This window comes from Papio anubis, chromosome 4 (assembly GCF_008728515.1).
Source record: "Papio anubis isolate 15944 chromosome 4, Panubis1.0, whole genome shotgun sequence".
Taxonomy (NCBI): Eukaryota; Metazoa; Chordata; class Mammalia; order Primates; family Cercopithecidae; genus Papio; species Papio anubis.
Window position 1 is genome coordinate 23,519,451 of NC_044979.1, and position 19,192 is coordinate 23,538,642.

General features: G+C 35.0%; 2 protein-coding genes across 17 annotated transcripts in view; one reads left to right on the plus strand and one right to left on the minus strand.

Moving 5' to 3' along the window:
• The window catches only part of CYREN (cell cycle regulator of NHEJ), a 163,179-nt gene that overhangs the window by 79,482 nt on the left and 64,505 nt on the right, over positions 1–19,192 (plus strand). The window lies entirely within an intron of this gene.
• The window catches only part of AGBL3 (ATP/GTP binding protein like 3), a 148,624-nt gene that overhangs the window by 55,142 nt on the left and 74,290 nt on the right, over positions 1–19,192 (minus strand). For 12 of the 16 annotated variants that reach the window (XM_021936293.2, XM_021936288.2, XM_021936286.2 and 9 more), the window contains 3 exons: positions 11,434–11,508; positions 7,645–7,702; positions 6,111–6,182 (listed from right to left, as the gene is read on the minus strand). In XM_021936293.2, the coding sequence (XP_021791985.2) occupies positions 6,111–6,182; positions 7,645–7,702; positions 11,434–11,508 (205 nt within the window). The remainder of the gene's footprint in view (positions 1–6,110; positions 6,183–7,644; positions 7,703–11,433; positions 11,509–19,192) is intronic. The other 4 variants (XM_031665902.1, XM_031665904.1, XM_031665905.1 and 1 more) reach the window with 1 other exon arrangement.

The window sequence follows — 19,192 nt, forward strand, 5'->3', positions numbered from 1 at the left end:
ACTGGACAGATCATCTAGTCAGAAAATAAAAAACATTGAACTTAAACTGCGCTTTAGAACAAATGAACCTAGTAAACATTTACAGAACATTTCATCCAACAGGTGCAGAATACACATTCCTTCCATCAGCACATGGAACATCCTCTAAGACTTATGTTAGGGAACAAAATAATTTTCAAGAAATTTAAAAGAACTGAAATGATATCAAGTATCTTTTCTGACCACAATGGAATAAAACTAGAAGTCAATAACAAGAAGAACTTCCAAAATTGTATAGTTACATGGAAATTAGACAACATACTTCTGAATTACTGCTGAAGAAAGTAAAAAAGAAATTACAAAATGTATTGAAACCAATGTAAATAGAAACACAACATACCAAACCTATGGGATATAGCAAAAGCACACTAAGAGGAAAGTTTATAGCAATAAATGCCTATATTCAAAAAGTAGAAAGATTTCAAATAAGGAACCTAATTATGCACCACAAGGAAGTAGAAAAGCAAGAACAAACCAAACCAAAAATTAGTAGAAGGAAAGAAATAATAAAGATCAGAGCAGAATAAATGAAATTGAGACTAAAAATTATAAAAGATCAATGAAATGAAAAGTTGGGGTTTTTTTTGGAAAGATAAAATCAACAAACCATTAGCTCATAACAAAGAGAAAAAAAGAAAAGACGCAAATAAAATCAGAATGAGGAAGATATTACAATTGATACCACGGAAATACAAGGATCATTGGAGACTATTACAAACAACTGTACTCCAACAAATTAGAAAACTTAGCAGAAATGAATAAATTCCTAGACATGTACAATCTACTAAGATTAAACAAAGAAGAAACAGAAAACCCAAACAGACCAATTATGAGTAATGATTGAATCTGTAATAAAAAGTCTTCCATTGAAGAAAACCCCAGGACTTGATGACATCACTGTAGAATTCTACCAAACATTTAAAGAAGAACAAATATCAGTTCTTCTCAAACTCTTTTAGAAAATTAAAGATGAGGAAATTCTTCCAAACTTATTCTGTGCGACTAATATTACCCTGGTATCAACCAGACAAGGACACAACAAGAGAAAGAAACCTATTGGCCCATGTTCTTGATAAAAAAAGATGTAAAAATCCTCAAAAAAATACTAACAAACCAAATCTCCTAAATCCAGAAGCACACTGAAAAAATTATTCACCATGATCAAGTGGAATTCATCCTAGGGATACAAGGATGAATCGATATACACACATTGATAAACGTGATACATCACATCAACAAAATGGAGGACAGAAACCCTATGATCATCTCAATATATGCAGAAAAAGCATTTGATAAAATTCAACATCTCTTTGTGACAGAAACTCTCACCAAATAAGGTATGGAAGGAATGTACCTCAACACAATAAAGGCCATACAAGACAAACCCACACCCAGTATCATACTGAGTGAGGAAAAGTTGAAAGCTTTTCCCCTAAGATATGGAACAAGATAATGATGCTTACTTTTGTTCAACATAGTAATGAAAGTTCTGGCCAAAGCAAATAGGCAAGAGAAAGAAATAAAGGGCATCCAAATTGGAAAGAAGGAAGTCAAATTGTCCCTGTTTGCAGATAACATGAGCTTATATACAGAAAACCCTAAAAGCTCTATCGAATACTCCTAGAACTGATAAATTTAGTAAAGTTGAAGGATACAAAACCAACATATAAAGATCAGTGGTATTTCTATACCCCACCAACAAACCATCAAAAGAAGAAATCAAGAAAGCAATCCCATTTACAATAGCTACAAAAAATAATACCTAGGAATAAATTTAGCCAAAGAGGTGAAATATCTCTACAAGGAAAACTATAAAACACTGATGAAAAAAATTGAGGAAGATACAAATAGACATCCCATGTTCATGGACTGGAAGACTTAACAGTGTGAAAATATCCATACTATCCAAAGTTACCTGTTGATTCAATGAACTCCCTATCAAAATACCAATAACATTCTTCACAGAAATGGAAAAAACAATCCTAAAATTTGTACAGAACCACAGAAGACCCCAAATAGCAAAAGGGATAAATCTGGAGGGATCACACTACCAGACTTCAAAATGAAGGCAATAGTAATCAAACCAGCATGGTTAAAAACATAAAAAGATATGCAGACCAATGAGACAGAACAGAGAACCCCAAAATAAATCTACTTATTTACAGAAAACTGATATTTGACAAAGGTGCCAAGAACATTCATAGGGGAATGATAATCTCTTCAATAAACTGTGCCAGGAGAACTAGATATCAAAATACAGAAAAATGAAACTGGACTCCTATCTCTCACTGTAAAAAAGGTCAGTTCAAAATGGACTAAGAACTTAAATGTAAGACCCCAAACTATGAAACTACCAGAAGAAAACATGAGGGAAATGCTTCAGGACATTGGTCTGATGAAAGATTTTATGGATAAGACCTCAAAAGCCCAAGCAACTAAAGCAAATATAGGCAAATGGAATTCTATCAAACTGAAAGTCTTTTGCACAGCAAAGGAAGCAATCAACAGAGTGATGAGATAACCTGCAAAATGAGAGAAAACATTTGCAAATTATCTGACAAGGGATTAATATCCAGAATATATAAGGAACTTACCTCAATAGCAAAAATAAACAAACAAAAATAACCTACTTTAAAAATGGGCAAATGAGCTGAATAGACATCTCTGAAAAGAAGACATACAAACGGCCAACAGGTATATGGAACAATGCTCAACAGCACTAATCATCAGAGAAATGCAAATTAAAACCACAAGGTGATATGATCTCATATCTGTTAGAATAGCTATTATCAAAAAGATAAAAGATAATAAGTATTGGAGAGGATGTGGAGAACAGCGAATCCCTGCACAATTTTGGTGGGAATGCAAATTTATGCAGTCATTTGGAGAATAATATGGAGGTTACCCAGAAAACTAAAAACAGAACTACCATATGATACAGCAATCCCACTACTGGGTATATATCCAAAAAGAATGAAATCAGTATGTCAAAGAGATATCTGCACTCTCATGGTCATTGCAGCACTATTCACAACAGCCAAGATATGGAATCAACTTAAGTGTCCATCAACAGATGAAATGATAAAGAAAATATGGTATATATACACAATGGAATGGTATTTAACCATAAACAAGAACAAAATTCTGTCATTTGTGGCAACATTGATGAGCTTGGAGGACATTATGTTAAGTGAAATAAGCCAGCCACAGGAATATAAATACTGCATGTTCTCATTCATATGTGGAAGCTTAAAAAGTTGATCTCATAGAAGTAGAGTATAGAATAGTGGTTAATAGAAGCACAGAGGGATGGGGGTGGAAAGATAGTCAAAGGTTGCTTAACAGATACTAATTACAGCTACATAGGAGGAATAGGGACTAGTGTTCCATAGAACTATAGAGTGACTATAATTAACAATTTATTATGTATTTTCAAATAGCTAGGAGAGCAGATTTTGAATGTACCAAACACAAAGAAATGATAACTGTTTGAGGTGATGCTAATTACCTCAATTTGATCATTATACATTGCATATATGAATCAAAATATCACACTGTACCCCATATGTACAATTATTACATCAACTAAAAATAATAATAAAAGGAAAAAATTTTGAGTTGTAGACCATTATTGAAAGAAACATTGCATAAGAAAACTATTCAGGATGAAATAGACTTGGTACAATTATTATGTCAACTAAAAATAATAAAAGGAAAAAATTTTGAGTAATAGACCATTACTGAAAGAAAATTACATAAGAAAGCTATTCAAGATGGGCTAGGCCCCAACTGCTTGGCCTCCAACCAGTTTTCACTGTGACCCCCATAGTGGTAACTTGCAAAGTGTGGTCTGCAGGCCATCAATGCCAGAATTATCTGAAATCCCATATAAACAATACAAATTAAGGGGTGACATTAAAGACCTACTCAGTCAGAAGCTGAGATTTACATAAACTCTGTTGGTAATTCTTTTGTTCATGAAAATTTTAAAACCAGATATTCTATAAGACGACTTGCCAATAATCTTTAAAAATGACGGTGTTGCGAATGACAAAGAAAGGCTGAGCCAATGTTCCAAATAAAGAGAATAAAGAAATATGATAATTCAATGCAATTCACGATCCTGAATTACACTTTGAATTAGATAGTAAGTTTGCTCTAAAGAACACTATTGGGACATTTGGCAAAACTGTATTACATATGATACAAAATCGTGTTGTATCAAGTTGAATTTCCTGATTTTAATGTAAGAGAATGTTCTTTTTCTTAGAGAATATAGGTGGAGGTTTTTAGGGGTACAAGAGCATGCTACAACTTGTGGATAATGGGAAAAAAGATAGACTGATTAATAGACAGAGAAAGTTTTTTTTACTATTCTTGAAATTATTTTAAAATTAAGTGTAAAAAGAAATTAAAATGAGAAAGAGAAAGCCTAAACAAAAGCCAGTTCCAGTCTTAGGGCAGTGTCAGTCCAGCCCCTGTTAGATGACTGGGAATCACTAAAAGGCTTTAGGTGGTGATGTTGCATAGTCGGATTTGTGTTTCTGGTAAATCACTTTGATGGTAGTATGAAGGGTGTAATTAGAATGACAATATTGATGGCAGGGAGACGGACTAGAAAACTGTAGTACTTCTGGTAAGTGGATGATGATAAGAATCTGAAAAGAATGATGGTAGTTAATGATGGTAGTCAAGATAGAGAAAAAGAGATTCTGAGGTAAAATCATCTGGATTCAGTGGTTGACTGGATATGGGCGACAGAAGTGAAAGTGAGAAAAAAGGATACCGATCAGATTTGTAGCTGGAGTGGTTATAGAGATAGTACTGCCATCAATGTTATTGAGAATATGTGAGGAAGAGTATTTAGTGTGGAATTAGATGAATTTGAATTTGGATATGTGGGACAGCTGTGTGGAGATGTATAGCAGATAGTTACATACAGGGTCTGAAGCTTTGACAAGAGGTCAAATACATGTATCTATGTATATGCATATGCATGTATGTGTATATATGCACATATGTATTCACACATGCATATATATATAGAGTATAACAATATGACATAATAAAGATCAATAGTTTGTGAAAGGCTGAATCTAAGAAGGTTAAATTTAAATTTAACAGTAATAAATTTAAGGTCAAGCATAATGAACCAAATAGCAAGTGAAGAAGTAGAGAATGGAGGAAATACAACTTAGCAGTAGCACTATGAAAATAAAACGTTAAAGGTTTGAATATATGAAATCTAATATGTCAATATTTTAGGATAATTTTCAAAAGAAGAAATATAATCTTAAACCGCATTAATGGAAACCTAGTATCTATAAAGGAGCAAATAAAAATGAAGATATATTTTGCACTCATTAGACAACATCTGCAATACTGTGCTCAGTTTCATTTAAGCTTGAATAGCAACAAAAAAAAGTAAAATAAAGTGGTAAAGGGACTTGAATCACGGTGTTTTATGGATGGTTGAAAGAAACACGGAACGTTTCAGGGAAATAAATGACAACATTTTAAACAATAGAGAAGGTATTACAATTGCATTATTTCAAGGAGAATTGGGGAAACTGCATCAGTCAAAATTATCTACCTTTAAGGTTTCTTCACTATTTTGTGTTATTAGACAGGACAGATGAAAAGAAGTGGATGAAATTTACAAGGACATGTATTGTAAACTTTTTATTGTTAAAGTTTATTGAAAATAAACTTTTTCAATGCTATAGCTCTTTAGCAATGGAATGAATTATACTGCAGTTTAGTAAAGTACTTGTCACCAAGTGTAGTCAGCCAGAGGCTGGATGAGCCTGGGGCCTGTCATGAGCAGGTGAGACTAGAGCACTCTCAAGGCCTCTCTCTGCTCTAAGACTTGGTGAGATGCGAATGAAAAGATTAGACAATGAGATGAATATTCTTTTGTTTTGGTTTTGACTGGATGAAATTAAAAGAAAGCAAATTGACATACAGTAAATTTCTACTGTTTCCCCTGTGTATTTCTAGAGCTAGAGAGAAAAATAACATTCAGATCATAGGGGACCACTCATTACTGTCTGTGTGCCTATTTTACTCACCCAAACCTTGATTAGGTAACTGTCTTCTGAAATAATCAACCATATAATCACCTGGTTCATTTGGCCTTGTATCTAGAGAAGATGATAAAGATCATAGTAGCATGAAAATAATTAATTCGCCCATTTACATTTCATATTTTTCATCTTTTTTCAAAGTGACAAATGCTAGTAAATAACTTGTAGACAGCAGTTTAGTTCAGTGAAATTAAAATAAGCAGTCTTCAAATGTTACAAATTTTTGTTGCATTTAAAAATGTTCATACCTTTTGGGTCAGCAATTCCTTTTCTAGGAATTTGTTATAAAGAAATAATTAAGAAAACACACAAATAGAGAGTTATAAAGTTTTCATTGTTGTTTACAATAGGAAAAAAATTGGAAACAAAATGTAAGTTTAACACTGGGGATGGCTTAATTAATAGAATGGAATACTTTGCCACCATTTATTTACATATGAAGAGGTTTATAATATACTGGAATTTAAAATTAAAAAGTAAGTTGCAAAATAATGCGATGATTATGTGATTCATTAACATGGTATGTATGTGGATGAATATGGGAAAGCGTTTAAAATAAATATTCTAAAATGTAATTTTTGCTTTCTTTTGCTTATCTTTATTTTTAATTTTTGACATTAAAATGTTAACAAAAGAATACATAAAAGCTACTTATAAAAAGCAGCTGAATATGCCTAGCTGACCATTATCAGAAAAAATAAAGTTTAAGTGAATTGACTATTTTAATTATAATAGTATTCTCCCCTTTCCTTGGCATGGTTCTTAGGTTCTTATCTCCATTTATATTTTTTATTATTTTGCTACATCATAAACTAAATGGATATATGAGTGTGTGTGTGTGTGTGTGTGTGTGTAATTAGGTTACCTCAAATCCTTTTGGGAAATAGGTAGATAAAAATGAACGATAAATATATATATACACACATAAAATTAAGCATTTTAGATAAAATTAAAATATTGCCTAAATTACATGATTCCCCCTGCAAAGGACCTCAACTAAAGATAAGATGACAGAAATTAAGAAAGAAAAAAAAAAACCAGAGATGCTAGAGAGTCAGTTAAAGATTCACATCAGACTTAGCAGGTGGCAGTAGAAGCCAATGAACAGTCTATGAATTAATTTGTCTTCTGGGCTCATCTTCTATTAAATTATGAAATGAGAGGAAAAAGATGGTTTTTAAAACATAAAATCCCTTTCCCTTTGGGGGCAAACTTTCAAAACCTTGGGGATAGCCCTCAAATACATGGACCTCTCTATTATTCAATGTGATTAACCACTCCTTTCTCTGTGCTCCCTGGGGACCCTGAACAGACTACTGGCATTGCGTCTATGACACTGCACTTGGCTTGTTGTTTCTTTCCTGATTAAAGGATGAGGTCCTGCAGGGATGAAATGGTATCATATACATTTAATATCCCTAGCACCAAGCACAGTGGCAGCCTCAAAGTTGTGGCACCAACAATTCCTAGATGAGTAAATGAATTAACTGTTTATGAGAAAGTAGAAGCAGAATATTACCTTTCACATCAGAATTTGATTGTTTGTGCCTTTGCAGTAAATGTCCTCTATCATAAACCTAATGGAATGTAGAATCAAGGAAAACAATGCTATTTTATCAACATGAAGTGGGGTATATTTCCTATACGATTTATAGTATTGTGCATTTTTAACAAATATTCCTCATTTCATCCTTACAGGTTTAGAATGACCAAAATTATCTTATAAATCAGAATCTTCTAATATTTTTCACTACACTATTCTCCTGCATCAATGAGTAGAAGAAAATATTGATACTATATTTTGGCAGTAAAGGAGGCTTAAAATTTTTCCACATCACATAGAATTTATTTGTAATAAGAAAGAGACCAAAAAAAACGGTATTCTTATAATCTCACTTACTTAAATTAGAAGAACAAACATATGGGAAGATAAAAGTGTGAAATGGGTGAAAAAATATAAAATTATGTAAAATATATAAACAGATTGCAAAACTGTGCTTATATATAAAAAGATGAGGCTGGGCACGGTGCACACCTGTAATCCCAGTACTTAGGGAGGCCGAGGCGGGCGGATCACTTGAGGTCAGGAGTTCGAGACAAGCCTGGCCAACATGGTGAAACCCCGTTTCTACTAAAAAAAAAAAAAAATTAGTGGGGCGTGGTGGCAGGCACCTGTAATCCCAGCTACTTGGAAGGCTGAGACAGGAGAATCGCTTGAACCTGGGAGGCAGAGGTTGCAGTGAGCTGAGATTGCGCTGCTGCACTCCAGCCTGGGCGACAGAGCTAGACTCCATCTCAAAAAACAAAACAAAAACAAAAACAACTCATAATAAAAGTAGACTATGAAATGGAGTTAAAAGCTCAAACCCACCTCTTCATATATATAATTGATTGGCAGCAAAAAAAAAATGGGCAAAATCAGTATGAAAATGGGAGAAAAATGTAAATATCAAAATTTGATTATTGAAGAAAGAAACATTCTAGAAAAAAATACGCAAATTTAAAAGTAGTGATATTATGTAATCACCAGGCATTGGCAAGACAAGGAGTGAAATCAGGCTGAAGAAAATTAGTAAGACTTGATTTGATAAACTCTTGTAATTTTTGGCTCCCATCTCTTGAGTGAAATGATTCTGTGAGCCATAATAAACGATTACACTTATCCTACAGAAAAATATCACCAGGTCAGTGATCTTATGTACATGAGCTACAATTTCTAATCACAGTAATTTATAATTGTTTTTGTTGAAAGTCTTCAGAATCAACAAGTGAGTGTCATGGTGGGAAACAAAGTTAACTGAAATATTTTTAAAATAATTTACCAATATTATTTTAGGGATGTATTGATATCTTATAAGCAAACAAAGTAAGAAATAGTCAGTTCAAGAGCATGAATTTAAGTTGCCCTCAGCCATTTACCTGAGTGAAAATTAGATTGTTCACTCTTTCTGTGAAAGATGGGTAGGAATTTCAAGGTAAGTGAGCACAATCTCCTGTTAGCTTATGGGCAGACTTAGAATGTATGCAACTTGCCCAAAGCATTTCACCAAATGAAGATTATTTTCCATTTGGAAGTATCTAACATTAAATATAATGGTTTCATACAATTTTAAAAGCTCCAATCAAGAAAGATGCAAATACATGAGCATTTAATATAAAGGGATTTATAATATTTTACATTAAATGTAGCTTGGATAGGTGAAGAAAACCACTCTATGGATATATTTGTGAGAACTAAATAAATATGTGTCTTGCAATACATACATTAAAAAAAAAATCCCCTAACAAAACCTATTTTGGTTATTGGGTCCTACAAATGACTTAACACAGGGGTATCAATGAGAGGATTTGTTTACCAAAAAAAATTTTTAATTCCTATTCATATTACATTCCTGAAATAATGTAATTCTAGAAGGGAGAGCAGAGGGAAAGGAGCATCACTCCTTTATAGCCATCTCTGCTCCCTGCAGTACTAAGCCTCTGATGTTGGTCCTCAGGGGTACAGACTTAGGTATATCCACATTCACTTGGGATGACAGTGCTAAGGCAGGGCTCTCTTTGTCCCTTTCCCTGACCACATTCAGCTCTGCTCTTCAGACTAATCCAATCAAATTTGGACTTCTTCAAAAGGATAGTTGCAGAGGTCAGTGTTTAAGATTTTTTCTGACTCCAGTAAGGCTCCTCCTAGCTGTCTCTTTCTCCAGTTCTCTTTGGCAAACTAGTCAGTATTCAATTTAGCTTGTAGCTCCAATGAATCTACCAGTGTTGTTACAGTAGGTAGCTAATAAGGCATGAGCAGGGCAGGAGAGGGCTCCACCAAAACCCCACTAGGAATGTCAGGCATCAGGTGATGGTCAGACGGTTGTTAACTGTCTCTCTAAAATAGTAATTGGTTGCAGCCAGCAGCAGGGAAAGGTAGTCTTCCTACAGATAGGAAACACCTGAGACTGGTGATCAGCTGCTTCCTGATGAGATCTCAGGAGTGCGCTCAAGCATGCGTAGTAAGAAACAAAATGGCAGAATTTAACTGGTATATTAACTTTAAGATTTGACTCCGGGGCATGAGGCAGAAAAAGAGGCTGAAGCAAGTTTTAGGGCAGGAGTGGAAGGCAAGAATTGATGCTGCTGCAGACCCGTACAGATTTGCTGCTGGTAAGATAACTTCCACCAGTAATATATTTGTCCTCCAGAATTTTTTTTTTAAGCCATAATTGCACTGGTTTTGAGACTGTCCTTAAGCTTAACTTCTCTTTTTCTGGAAGAGATTAGGAGCTATCTGTTTTGTGACCTAGTTTTTCATCAGGGCAAAATTTATAAGCTATGGCTTATGAGCTGGGGGTGGCGGAAATAGCACTCTTCCCTCCAAGTGATACCCTGCTTTAGGAGCTGAACTGTAGGTGCAGGGGAGGCAGTATCCTTAGGTCTCCTCCATTTGCCTCTCCCAGTGTGGAACCATCATTTTACAAACCAAGATAAGGGCAATCAGCCCAAGAATGCTCAGTGGTGGAGCACCTGAAGTAGAGCCTCTGTCTCATCAATGGGGACTGGGAAAGGAAGGCAGCCCCCATCTCTTGTCGGCACTCACCTGACTTAGCAACAGGCAGCTGGGGGAAGAATAAGAAATACTGATATTCTGCCCCTCCTGGGATAGCCCTTTGGTAGCTCTGGGGAGAGGGAGCCCTAACTTCTTGTCTACACTAGTGTGGAGTTTCTGTCTTACTGAGCTGGGGAGTCCGGTGGGGGGAGGGGAAGAGGCAGTCTTGATTGAAATACCACAGGCTCTCACAGTTTTTAATGAATTTTATTAGACTTTCTTGAATAGATTTTTGTTTCACTTGCTATATAACCTTCAGACCATTTCAGAAACTTTATATATCTGTTGTTGTTTGTTGTTATTGTGGATAATTTCACTAGTTTTGCTGCTGAATGGGTTTGCAGAGCTTTTCCTGCTGTCATGGTAGAAGCTGATCTTTCAGTTCCACTATTTTTATTTTTATACCCTTATATTCCCATTTAATTTTTCTTAATTTCTTTATTCTTGCTACCCTGGATGCATCTTTGTAAGTTTCCTCAAATACTTTTTAGAGTAAGGTAAAAGTACAAATGAAATTTAAATATGGCATCTTAATAAGGCCCACCTCTCATCTGTCAAGGATCTTTTGTGTTTTTATAAACAGTAAATAATATGAACAAAATTTTACTTCTCCTGGGGGAAAATTCGGGTATAAGAAGTGTAAGAGAAAATAACTTGGCGTTCTCTTTCATTCATTTAAAAAAACTTTTAATAACTAGATCAGTGAAGATTTACCTCTTGTCCTTCTCTGGCATTTTGGTGGCTTGCTGTAGTAGAATTCCTTTCCTTCTTTGTTTTCAAATGTTTTTTCTAGTAAAAGAATCATACTTAAAATCAATATTTAATCAACATATCAAAGAGTACATATGCAGACATGAGACTGTTATGAGATTCCCACTTATAAGAAGATGAGAAGTACTTTATTCCTCCCACTAAGTACAACCAAAAATTCTGGGTATTACATAAGAAATTCTAAAAGATGGAAAGGAGAAGGAGACTAGCTAGGGAGTTCAAGGCCAGAAGAGTGGCATGATGATGAGTTCACTGTGTTTCCTTTTTGCTTCATACGTTCTCACTTTAAAGCTGGAGAGGCTGGCAATCCAGAAATTCCAATGAATGCAATTTTTAAAAATCCCAATGAATGCAATTTTAAAAAATCCCTACATAAGCCTGTTCCTTCTAGCCCAAGGACCAGGAGAGGGACAGCCTAAAGAGACCAAAACCTTTTAGATAGTAACTGTTCTACTCCAGCCTAACACCACAGAAATGACTATGACTCCTACACCCACCCATGCCAACAAAAGCTGATTGGGAGTGCCCCAATTCCTTCTTCAAGGTAGTGTCAGGGAAGGCTAAGCAGGGGGCCAGGCAAATAAGCATGTGAAAAGATATTCAACATGGTTGAACTGTTATGGAAATGCAAATTAAAACTACAATGAGATAACACACTTGTCAGAATGGCTAAAATAGAAAATAGTGGCAACACGAAATTTCAGTGAGGATGCATAGAAAATGGATTACTCATAAACTGCTTTTGGGAATGGAAAATTGTACATCCATTTTGGAAAACAGTTTGGTAGTCTGTTAAAGAATTAAACATGTATGTACCATAACTACCATACCATATACCAATTGAACTCTTGGGTTTTTATCTCAGGGAAATGAAGACTTATTTCACATAAACCTGTACACTAATGTTATGTTCATAATGGCCCCAAACTGAAAACAACCCACATGTTCTTCAACAGGTGAATGGTTAAATAGGCTATGGTAAATCCATATCGTGGAATACTGCACAAAAATAAAAAGGAAGAAACTATGGATGTATGCATCAACTTGGGGGTGGGGGATGAGTATTCCAAGAGGTAGGCCAACTGATAAAAGCCAATCCCAGCATATTACATGTTGTGTGATTTCACAGGGATGTGGAAAAACATCTGTGAATGATACATTTACAGAAATACGGAACAGATTTGTGGTTGCCAGGGGATAACTGCAAGGTAAGGACAGCAGGGAGTGGGTAGGGCTTTAAGAGGGCAATATGAGGGATCCTTATGGTCATGGAAATGGTCAGCATTTTGACTGCACGAATATAAATATCCTTATTGTAACACGGTGCTATAGTTTTGCAAGATGTTACCATTAAGGGAAACAGAAAACAGGGTCCCTGGCATCTCTCTCAATTATTTCTTACAACAGCAAGTTAATCAAAATTAAAAGTTTAATTTTTAAAAGTTAGAATTTAATTGGTATTATGTTTTATCTGTTTATTCTTTAAAAGTTAACATTTTTATAATGCTAGAAAAATATCTTGATAAAGATGCCTATACCCAAAATATGGCACATAATCAATGTCTGACCATTGTAGGGATTCATTTAGTTTTTGAAAATGATCACACAGAATATAAACTTGCTCTTTTTACTGTTATTTTTTACTCCAGAGGGTGTGTGTGTATGTATAACTGCCTGAATTGTGGGCATGGGTATGAATATTTATCCATGAGTGTCCTGATATATATATAACTTGGAAAGACAAGGTGTTTGTGAAGTAAAGACTTGCATGGTATTTTAACAAACCCACTAGAATATTTGAGTATAATCCTTTAAAGTATTGAGGGTGGAGAAAGGAGAAAGGAAAAGATTGGCAAATGGAGGGAAAGGGAGAATGTGATGGCACAGGAGAGAATATGGGAGGAGGTAAAACATTTATTCTTGTGCTACGTGATTGTTTAAAATTTTTTTGAATTTGGACTTTGTTCAAATTTGTTGTTCATGTCCCCAGAACTCATTCCCTCTTCTTCTGGCAACTGTCTCTAATTTTGTTAGGGAATTTAATCCTACCCACTCTCAGTTCTTGGAGTCTGGGTGAATCCTATGAGGGTTTGTCAAAGAACCCAGGCTGAAGCCAATCAGCACAGTCCATCCTGTTAGTCACAGTGAGTGATTTATGGGTTGACACATGTCTAAACCAGCCTGATAAGAATCATCTTTGCTTTTTTCCCTCCAGCTTTATTGAGGTCTAAATTGACAAATAAAAATTGTATATATTTAAGGTGTACATGATGTTTTAAGTATACATTTTGAAATTATTACCACAATCAAGCTAATTAACACGTCTATCACCGCACATAGTTACCACTTATTTTGCTTTTCGTGATGAGAATACGTAAGACCCATTCTCTTAGCAAATTTCAAGTATAAAAAACAATATTATTAACTATAGTCATCATGTTGTACATTAGGTCTTCAAAATGTATTCATCTTACAACTGCAAGTTTATACCCTTGACTAACATCTCCCTGACCCCTGGTAATGACCTTCTATTCTCTATTATGTCAACTTTTTTAGATTTCACATAGAAGTGAGATCATGTACTATTTGTCTTTCTGTGTTTGGCTTATTTTAAGGAACATAATGTCCTCTAGGTTCAAAGGCTAAATGATATTCCAGTATGTACACACACATACACATACCCCTCATCTTCTTTATCTGTTCATCCATTGATAGACACTTGTTTCTGCATCTTGGCTATTGTGAATAGTACTGCAGTAAACATGGGAGTGCTGATATCTCTTTAGTATCTGGATTTCTATTCTTTTAGATAAATACCAGAAGGGTGAATACTGTATCATACAGTAATTCACTTTTAAACTTTTTTTGAGGAAACTCCATATTGTTTTCCATAATGGCTGTACCAATTTACATTCTCACCAACAGGATATAAAGGCTTCATTTTCTCCACATCCTTGCAAACACAGTTTTTTGACTTTTTGACCTAGCAGGCGTGAGATGATATCTCATTATGGTTTTGATTTGAATTTCTCTGATGATTAGTGATGTTGAACAACTTTTCATATAATTGTTGGCCATTTATACGTCTTCCTTGGATAAATGTCTATTCGAGTATGTAGCCCATTTTAAAATCAGCTTAGTGGGTGTTTTTGCTATTAAGTTGTAGGAGTTCCTAAAAATTTTGGAGATTACCCCCATTCAGATATATGATTCACAAGTATTTTCTTCCATTCCATAGGTTGCCTTTTCCTGCTATTAAATATTTTCTTTGTTGTACAGAAGCTTTTTAGTTTGTTATAGTCCCACTTGTTTGTGTTTGTTTTTGTTGTCTATGCTTTTGGTGTTACAGCCACGAAATTATTGTCAAGATCAATGTCCTGGTGCTTTCCCCTATGTTTCTTCTAGGAGTTTTATGGTTTTGGGTCTTATGTTTAAGTGTTTAGCCCATCTTGAGTTGACTTTTTGTGTAGTATGAAGGTCCAGTTTCATTTTGTTTTATGTATATATCCAGTTTCCCAACACCATTTTTTTCTTTGACACAGGGTCTCATTCTGTTGCTCAGGCTCAAGTGCAGTGGCCCAATCATGACTTACTGCAGCCTTGACCTCCCGGGTTCATTGATCCTCCCACCTCAGCCTCCTGAGAAGCTGGGACTATAGGCATGAGCCACCATGCCCAGATAATTTTCTTATTTTTTGTAGAGATGAAGTCTCACTCTGTTGCCCAGGCTGGTCTCAAACTCCTAAGTGCAAGTGATTCTCCTGCCTTGGCCTCCAAAAGTGCTGGGATTACAGGTGTGAGCCACCACACTTGGCCACCAACACCATTTTTTCAAGAGACTATCTTTTCTTCATTGTGTATTCTTAGTGCCCTGGTCAAAGATCAGTTGACTGTATATGCATGGTTTTACTTCTGGGCTTTCTATTTTGCTCCATTGTGCTGTGTGTCTGTTCATATGCCAGTGTCATATACTTTTGGTTATTGTAGCTTTGTAACATATTTTAAAATCAGGAAGTGTGATGCCTCCAGCTTCGTTGTTCTTGCTCAAGTTTGCTTTAGCTATTCAGGCTCTTTTGTCATTCTATACAAATTTTAGTACTGTTTGTTCTACTTCTGTGAAAAAGTCACTGAAATAGGTATTGCATTGAATTTGTAGAGAGCTTTGGGTAGTATGGACATTTTGACAATATTCTTCTGATTCATGAACACAAAATACTTTCCATTTATTTGTGTCTTCGATTTCATCAACATTTTACAGTTTTCACTGAAGAGATCTTTTACCTCTTTGTTAAAAATGTCAATATCTGCATTTTTGAGGGAACTACTATATAGGAGGATGTCTCAACCAGACTTAGTATGGTGAGGATGTGAGGCTGGATTTCTACAGTCATTTTACCACCATGAGAGGAAAGTCTGTCTGAGAATGGAACCAACCAAGAAAAGGCAGAAATGAAATGAAAGCAGGAGAAAAAACCCTCCAGGATCTTAATGACATCATTTGAGCCCCTCATTTAAGCCACGACAAAAGCCAGCCTTATCCCTAGACTTTTTATTTAGTAATCCAACAAATATCCCTTTTGACTAAGCCATTTTGGAAGGATTTTTTTGCCTCTTGCAATGGAGAGAGTCCTGATACATATTCAAAATATGGTTTAGTAGCTAGAGAACAAAATTAAGTTTGCTATTTTACCATTGTCCTCATGGAATGGAAACTCTAATCTCCAGATGCTCAGGTCCCAAATTCTAGAGACCACCTTCTCTCCTTTCTATTTTTCAATCTTATAAACATGTCATCAGCAGATTCTCTTAACACTATCTTGAAAATATGTCTAAAACCTAATCACTTCTCATTCCCTCTACTAGTATCACTTTGGTGCAGCCACCACTTTTATCTTGCCTGGATTATTATAAGAGCCCCCTAATTGGTCTCCCTTATGGGTCATCATTGTACTCTTAACACAGCAGCCAAGGTGACCCTGCTAACCACTTCAGGCAGATCATGTCATTCTTCTGATCAAAGATTCCCAAACTCAGAGGCAAAAACTGAAGTCCTAAGCCTACCAGGCTTTACATGACCTGCTCCTGCAACCTTCAATACCTATCTGATTTCATGTTTTACCATTGTTCTCCTTGTTCATTCTTCTCTAGCCACATTAGCTTCCTTGGTCTTCCTAGAAAATGACAGACACACTCCTTCCTCAGGGCCATTGCACTTTTAGTACTCCTGGCCTGGGAAAACATACCCCTGGATTGTTCCTAAATGTTCACTATTATAATTATACTTCCCCACCCCATTGATGTTGAATTTAGACATATGTCTTGATTTGGCCAGTGGAATGTTAAACAGAGGCTTTAAATATATTTGCATGGTTTGGCTTGCCCTCTTGAACTCTTGTGATTGGCTGTGAGCAGAATATGCTCTAGTTGGCTGCTGGTCTAGGTGAAGAAAGAAAGGTGGAATAAACCTGAACCCAACCCACAATTAGGAGCTAAGTTTGGCTGATTTCTGATTAGTTCAGTAGAGCCACAGCTGACCTTCAGATTCATGAACAAGACAATAAATGTTTGCTATTGTAAGTCATTAACAGTCTGAGGGTGTTATGCATTAAAATCTGAAAACTACAGAAATTGATATGCAGAAGTAAGATGCTGTCCTAACAAAACCTAAACTTTGTCATAGTCATTGCTTTTGTGACTGGATAGTAGGTAATTAGGAAAATATAACAGAAAAATAGTGACACATTCACAAGCACATGGAAATTAAACAATACGCTCCTGAACAGCCAATCGGGCAGTAAAGAAATTCAAAGGGAAATTCAAAAATATCTTGAGACAAACAAAAAATGGAAATATAATATATCAAAACTTATCAGATGCAGCAAAAGCAGTTCTAAGAGGGAAGTTCACATCAATAAACACCTACATCAAAAAAGAAGATCTTTTGAGCTGGGGCTGGAAAAAAAGGAAAGATAAGTTCTGAAATACACAATTTAGTGTTACACTTCAAGGAACTAGGTAAAGAAGAACAAACTAAGCATGGAGTTAGCAGAAGGAAGAAAATAATATCAGAGCAAAAATAAATGAAATAGGGACTAGAAAAACAATAGTAAAGACCAATGAAATGAAGAGGTTTTTTTTTTTTGTTTTTTTTTGTTTTTGTTTTTTAAACAAAATGGACAAATCTATAGCTAGACTAAGGAGACAGAGAAGACTCAGATAAAGTCAGAAAAGAAAGATGAGACATTATAACCGACACCACAGAAATAGGATAATAGGATCATAAAAGACTGCCATTATAAACAATTATATGCCAACGAATTAGATAACCTAGAAGAAATAAATTCCTAGCTACATATAACCTACCAAGACTGAATCATGAAGAAGCAGAACATCTGAATAGATGAATAATGAATAAGGAGATTAAATTAGAAATAAAAAGTTCCCCATCAAAGAAAAGCTGGGGACCTGATGGTTTCACTGCTGAATTCTACCAAACCTTTAAAGAGGTACTAATATGAATCCTTCTTAAACTCTTCCAAAAAATTGAAGAAGAGGGAGTATTTCCAAATTCATTTCATGAGGCTAGCATTTCTCTGATACCAAAGCCAGACAAGTAAGCTACAAGAAAAAGATAACAGGCCAATATCCCTGATGAGCATAGATGGAAAAATCCTTGACAAAATACTAACAAACCAAATGTAGCAGCACAATAAAAGATTATTCATCATGATCAAGTGGATTCATCCCAGGAATACAGGGATGGTTCAACATATGCAAATTGATAAATCTGATACATCACAACAGCAGAATGAAGGACAAAAACCCTATGATCATCTCAATATATGCAGAAGAAAACATTTGATAGAATTCAACATCCTTTCATGATAAAAATGCTCCACAAATAAGATATAAAATGCATGTACCTCAATACAATAAAGGCCGTCTATGACCCAAAACTAACATCATACCCAGTGGTGAAAACTTGAAAGCTTTTCCTCTAAGATCAGGAACAAGACAATGATGCCCACTTTTACCACTTCTGTTCAACATAGTACTGAAGTCCTTGCCAGAGGAATTAGACAAGATTAAAAGGAAGAAGTTAAATTGTCCTTGTTTGCAGACAACATGATCTTATATATAGAAAACCCCATCAAAGAACAGAATTTAAAAATTCAGCAAAGAACAGAATTTAAAAATTCAGTAAAGTTGAAGGATAAAAAACCATGCAAAATCAGTAGTGATTCTATACAAACTATAATTAATAAACTATCTAAAAAACAAGCTATCTAAAAAAGAAATCAAGAACATAATTCCGTTTATAATATCTACCAAAAAAAGTAGGAATAAATTTAACCAAGGAAGTGAAAGACCTGTATACTGACAATGATAAAACATTGATAAAAGAAATAGAAGACATGGAATATCTTCTATGAAGAAATGGAAAGGTATCTTGTGCTCACGGATCAGAAGAATTGTCAAACTGTCTATACTACCCAAAGTGATCTACAGATTCAGTACAATCCCTATTAAAATTCCAATGGGATTTTTCAGAGAAATAGAAAACAAATTCTATAACTTATATGGAACCACAAAAGAGCCCAACTAGCCAAAACAGTCTTGAGCTACATGAACAAACCTGGAAGCTCACACTGTCTGACTTTAAAATATACTATAAAATGACAGAAATCAAAATGGCATGGTA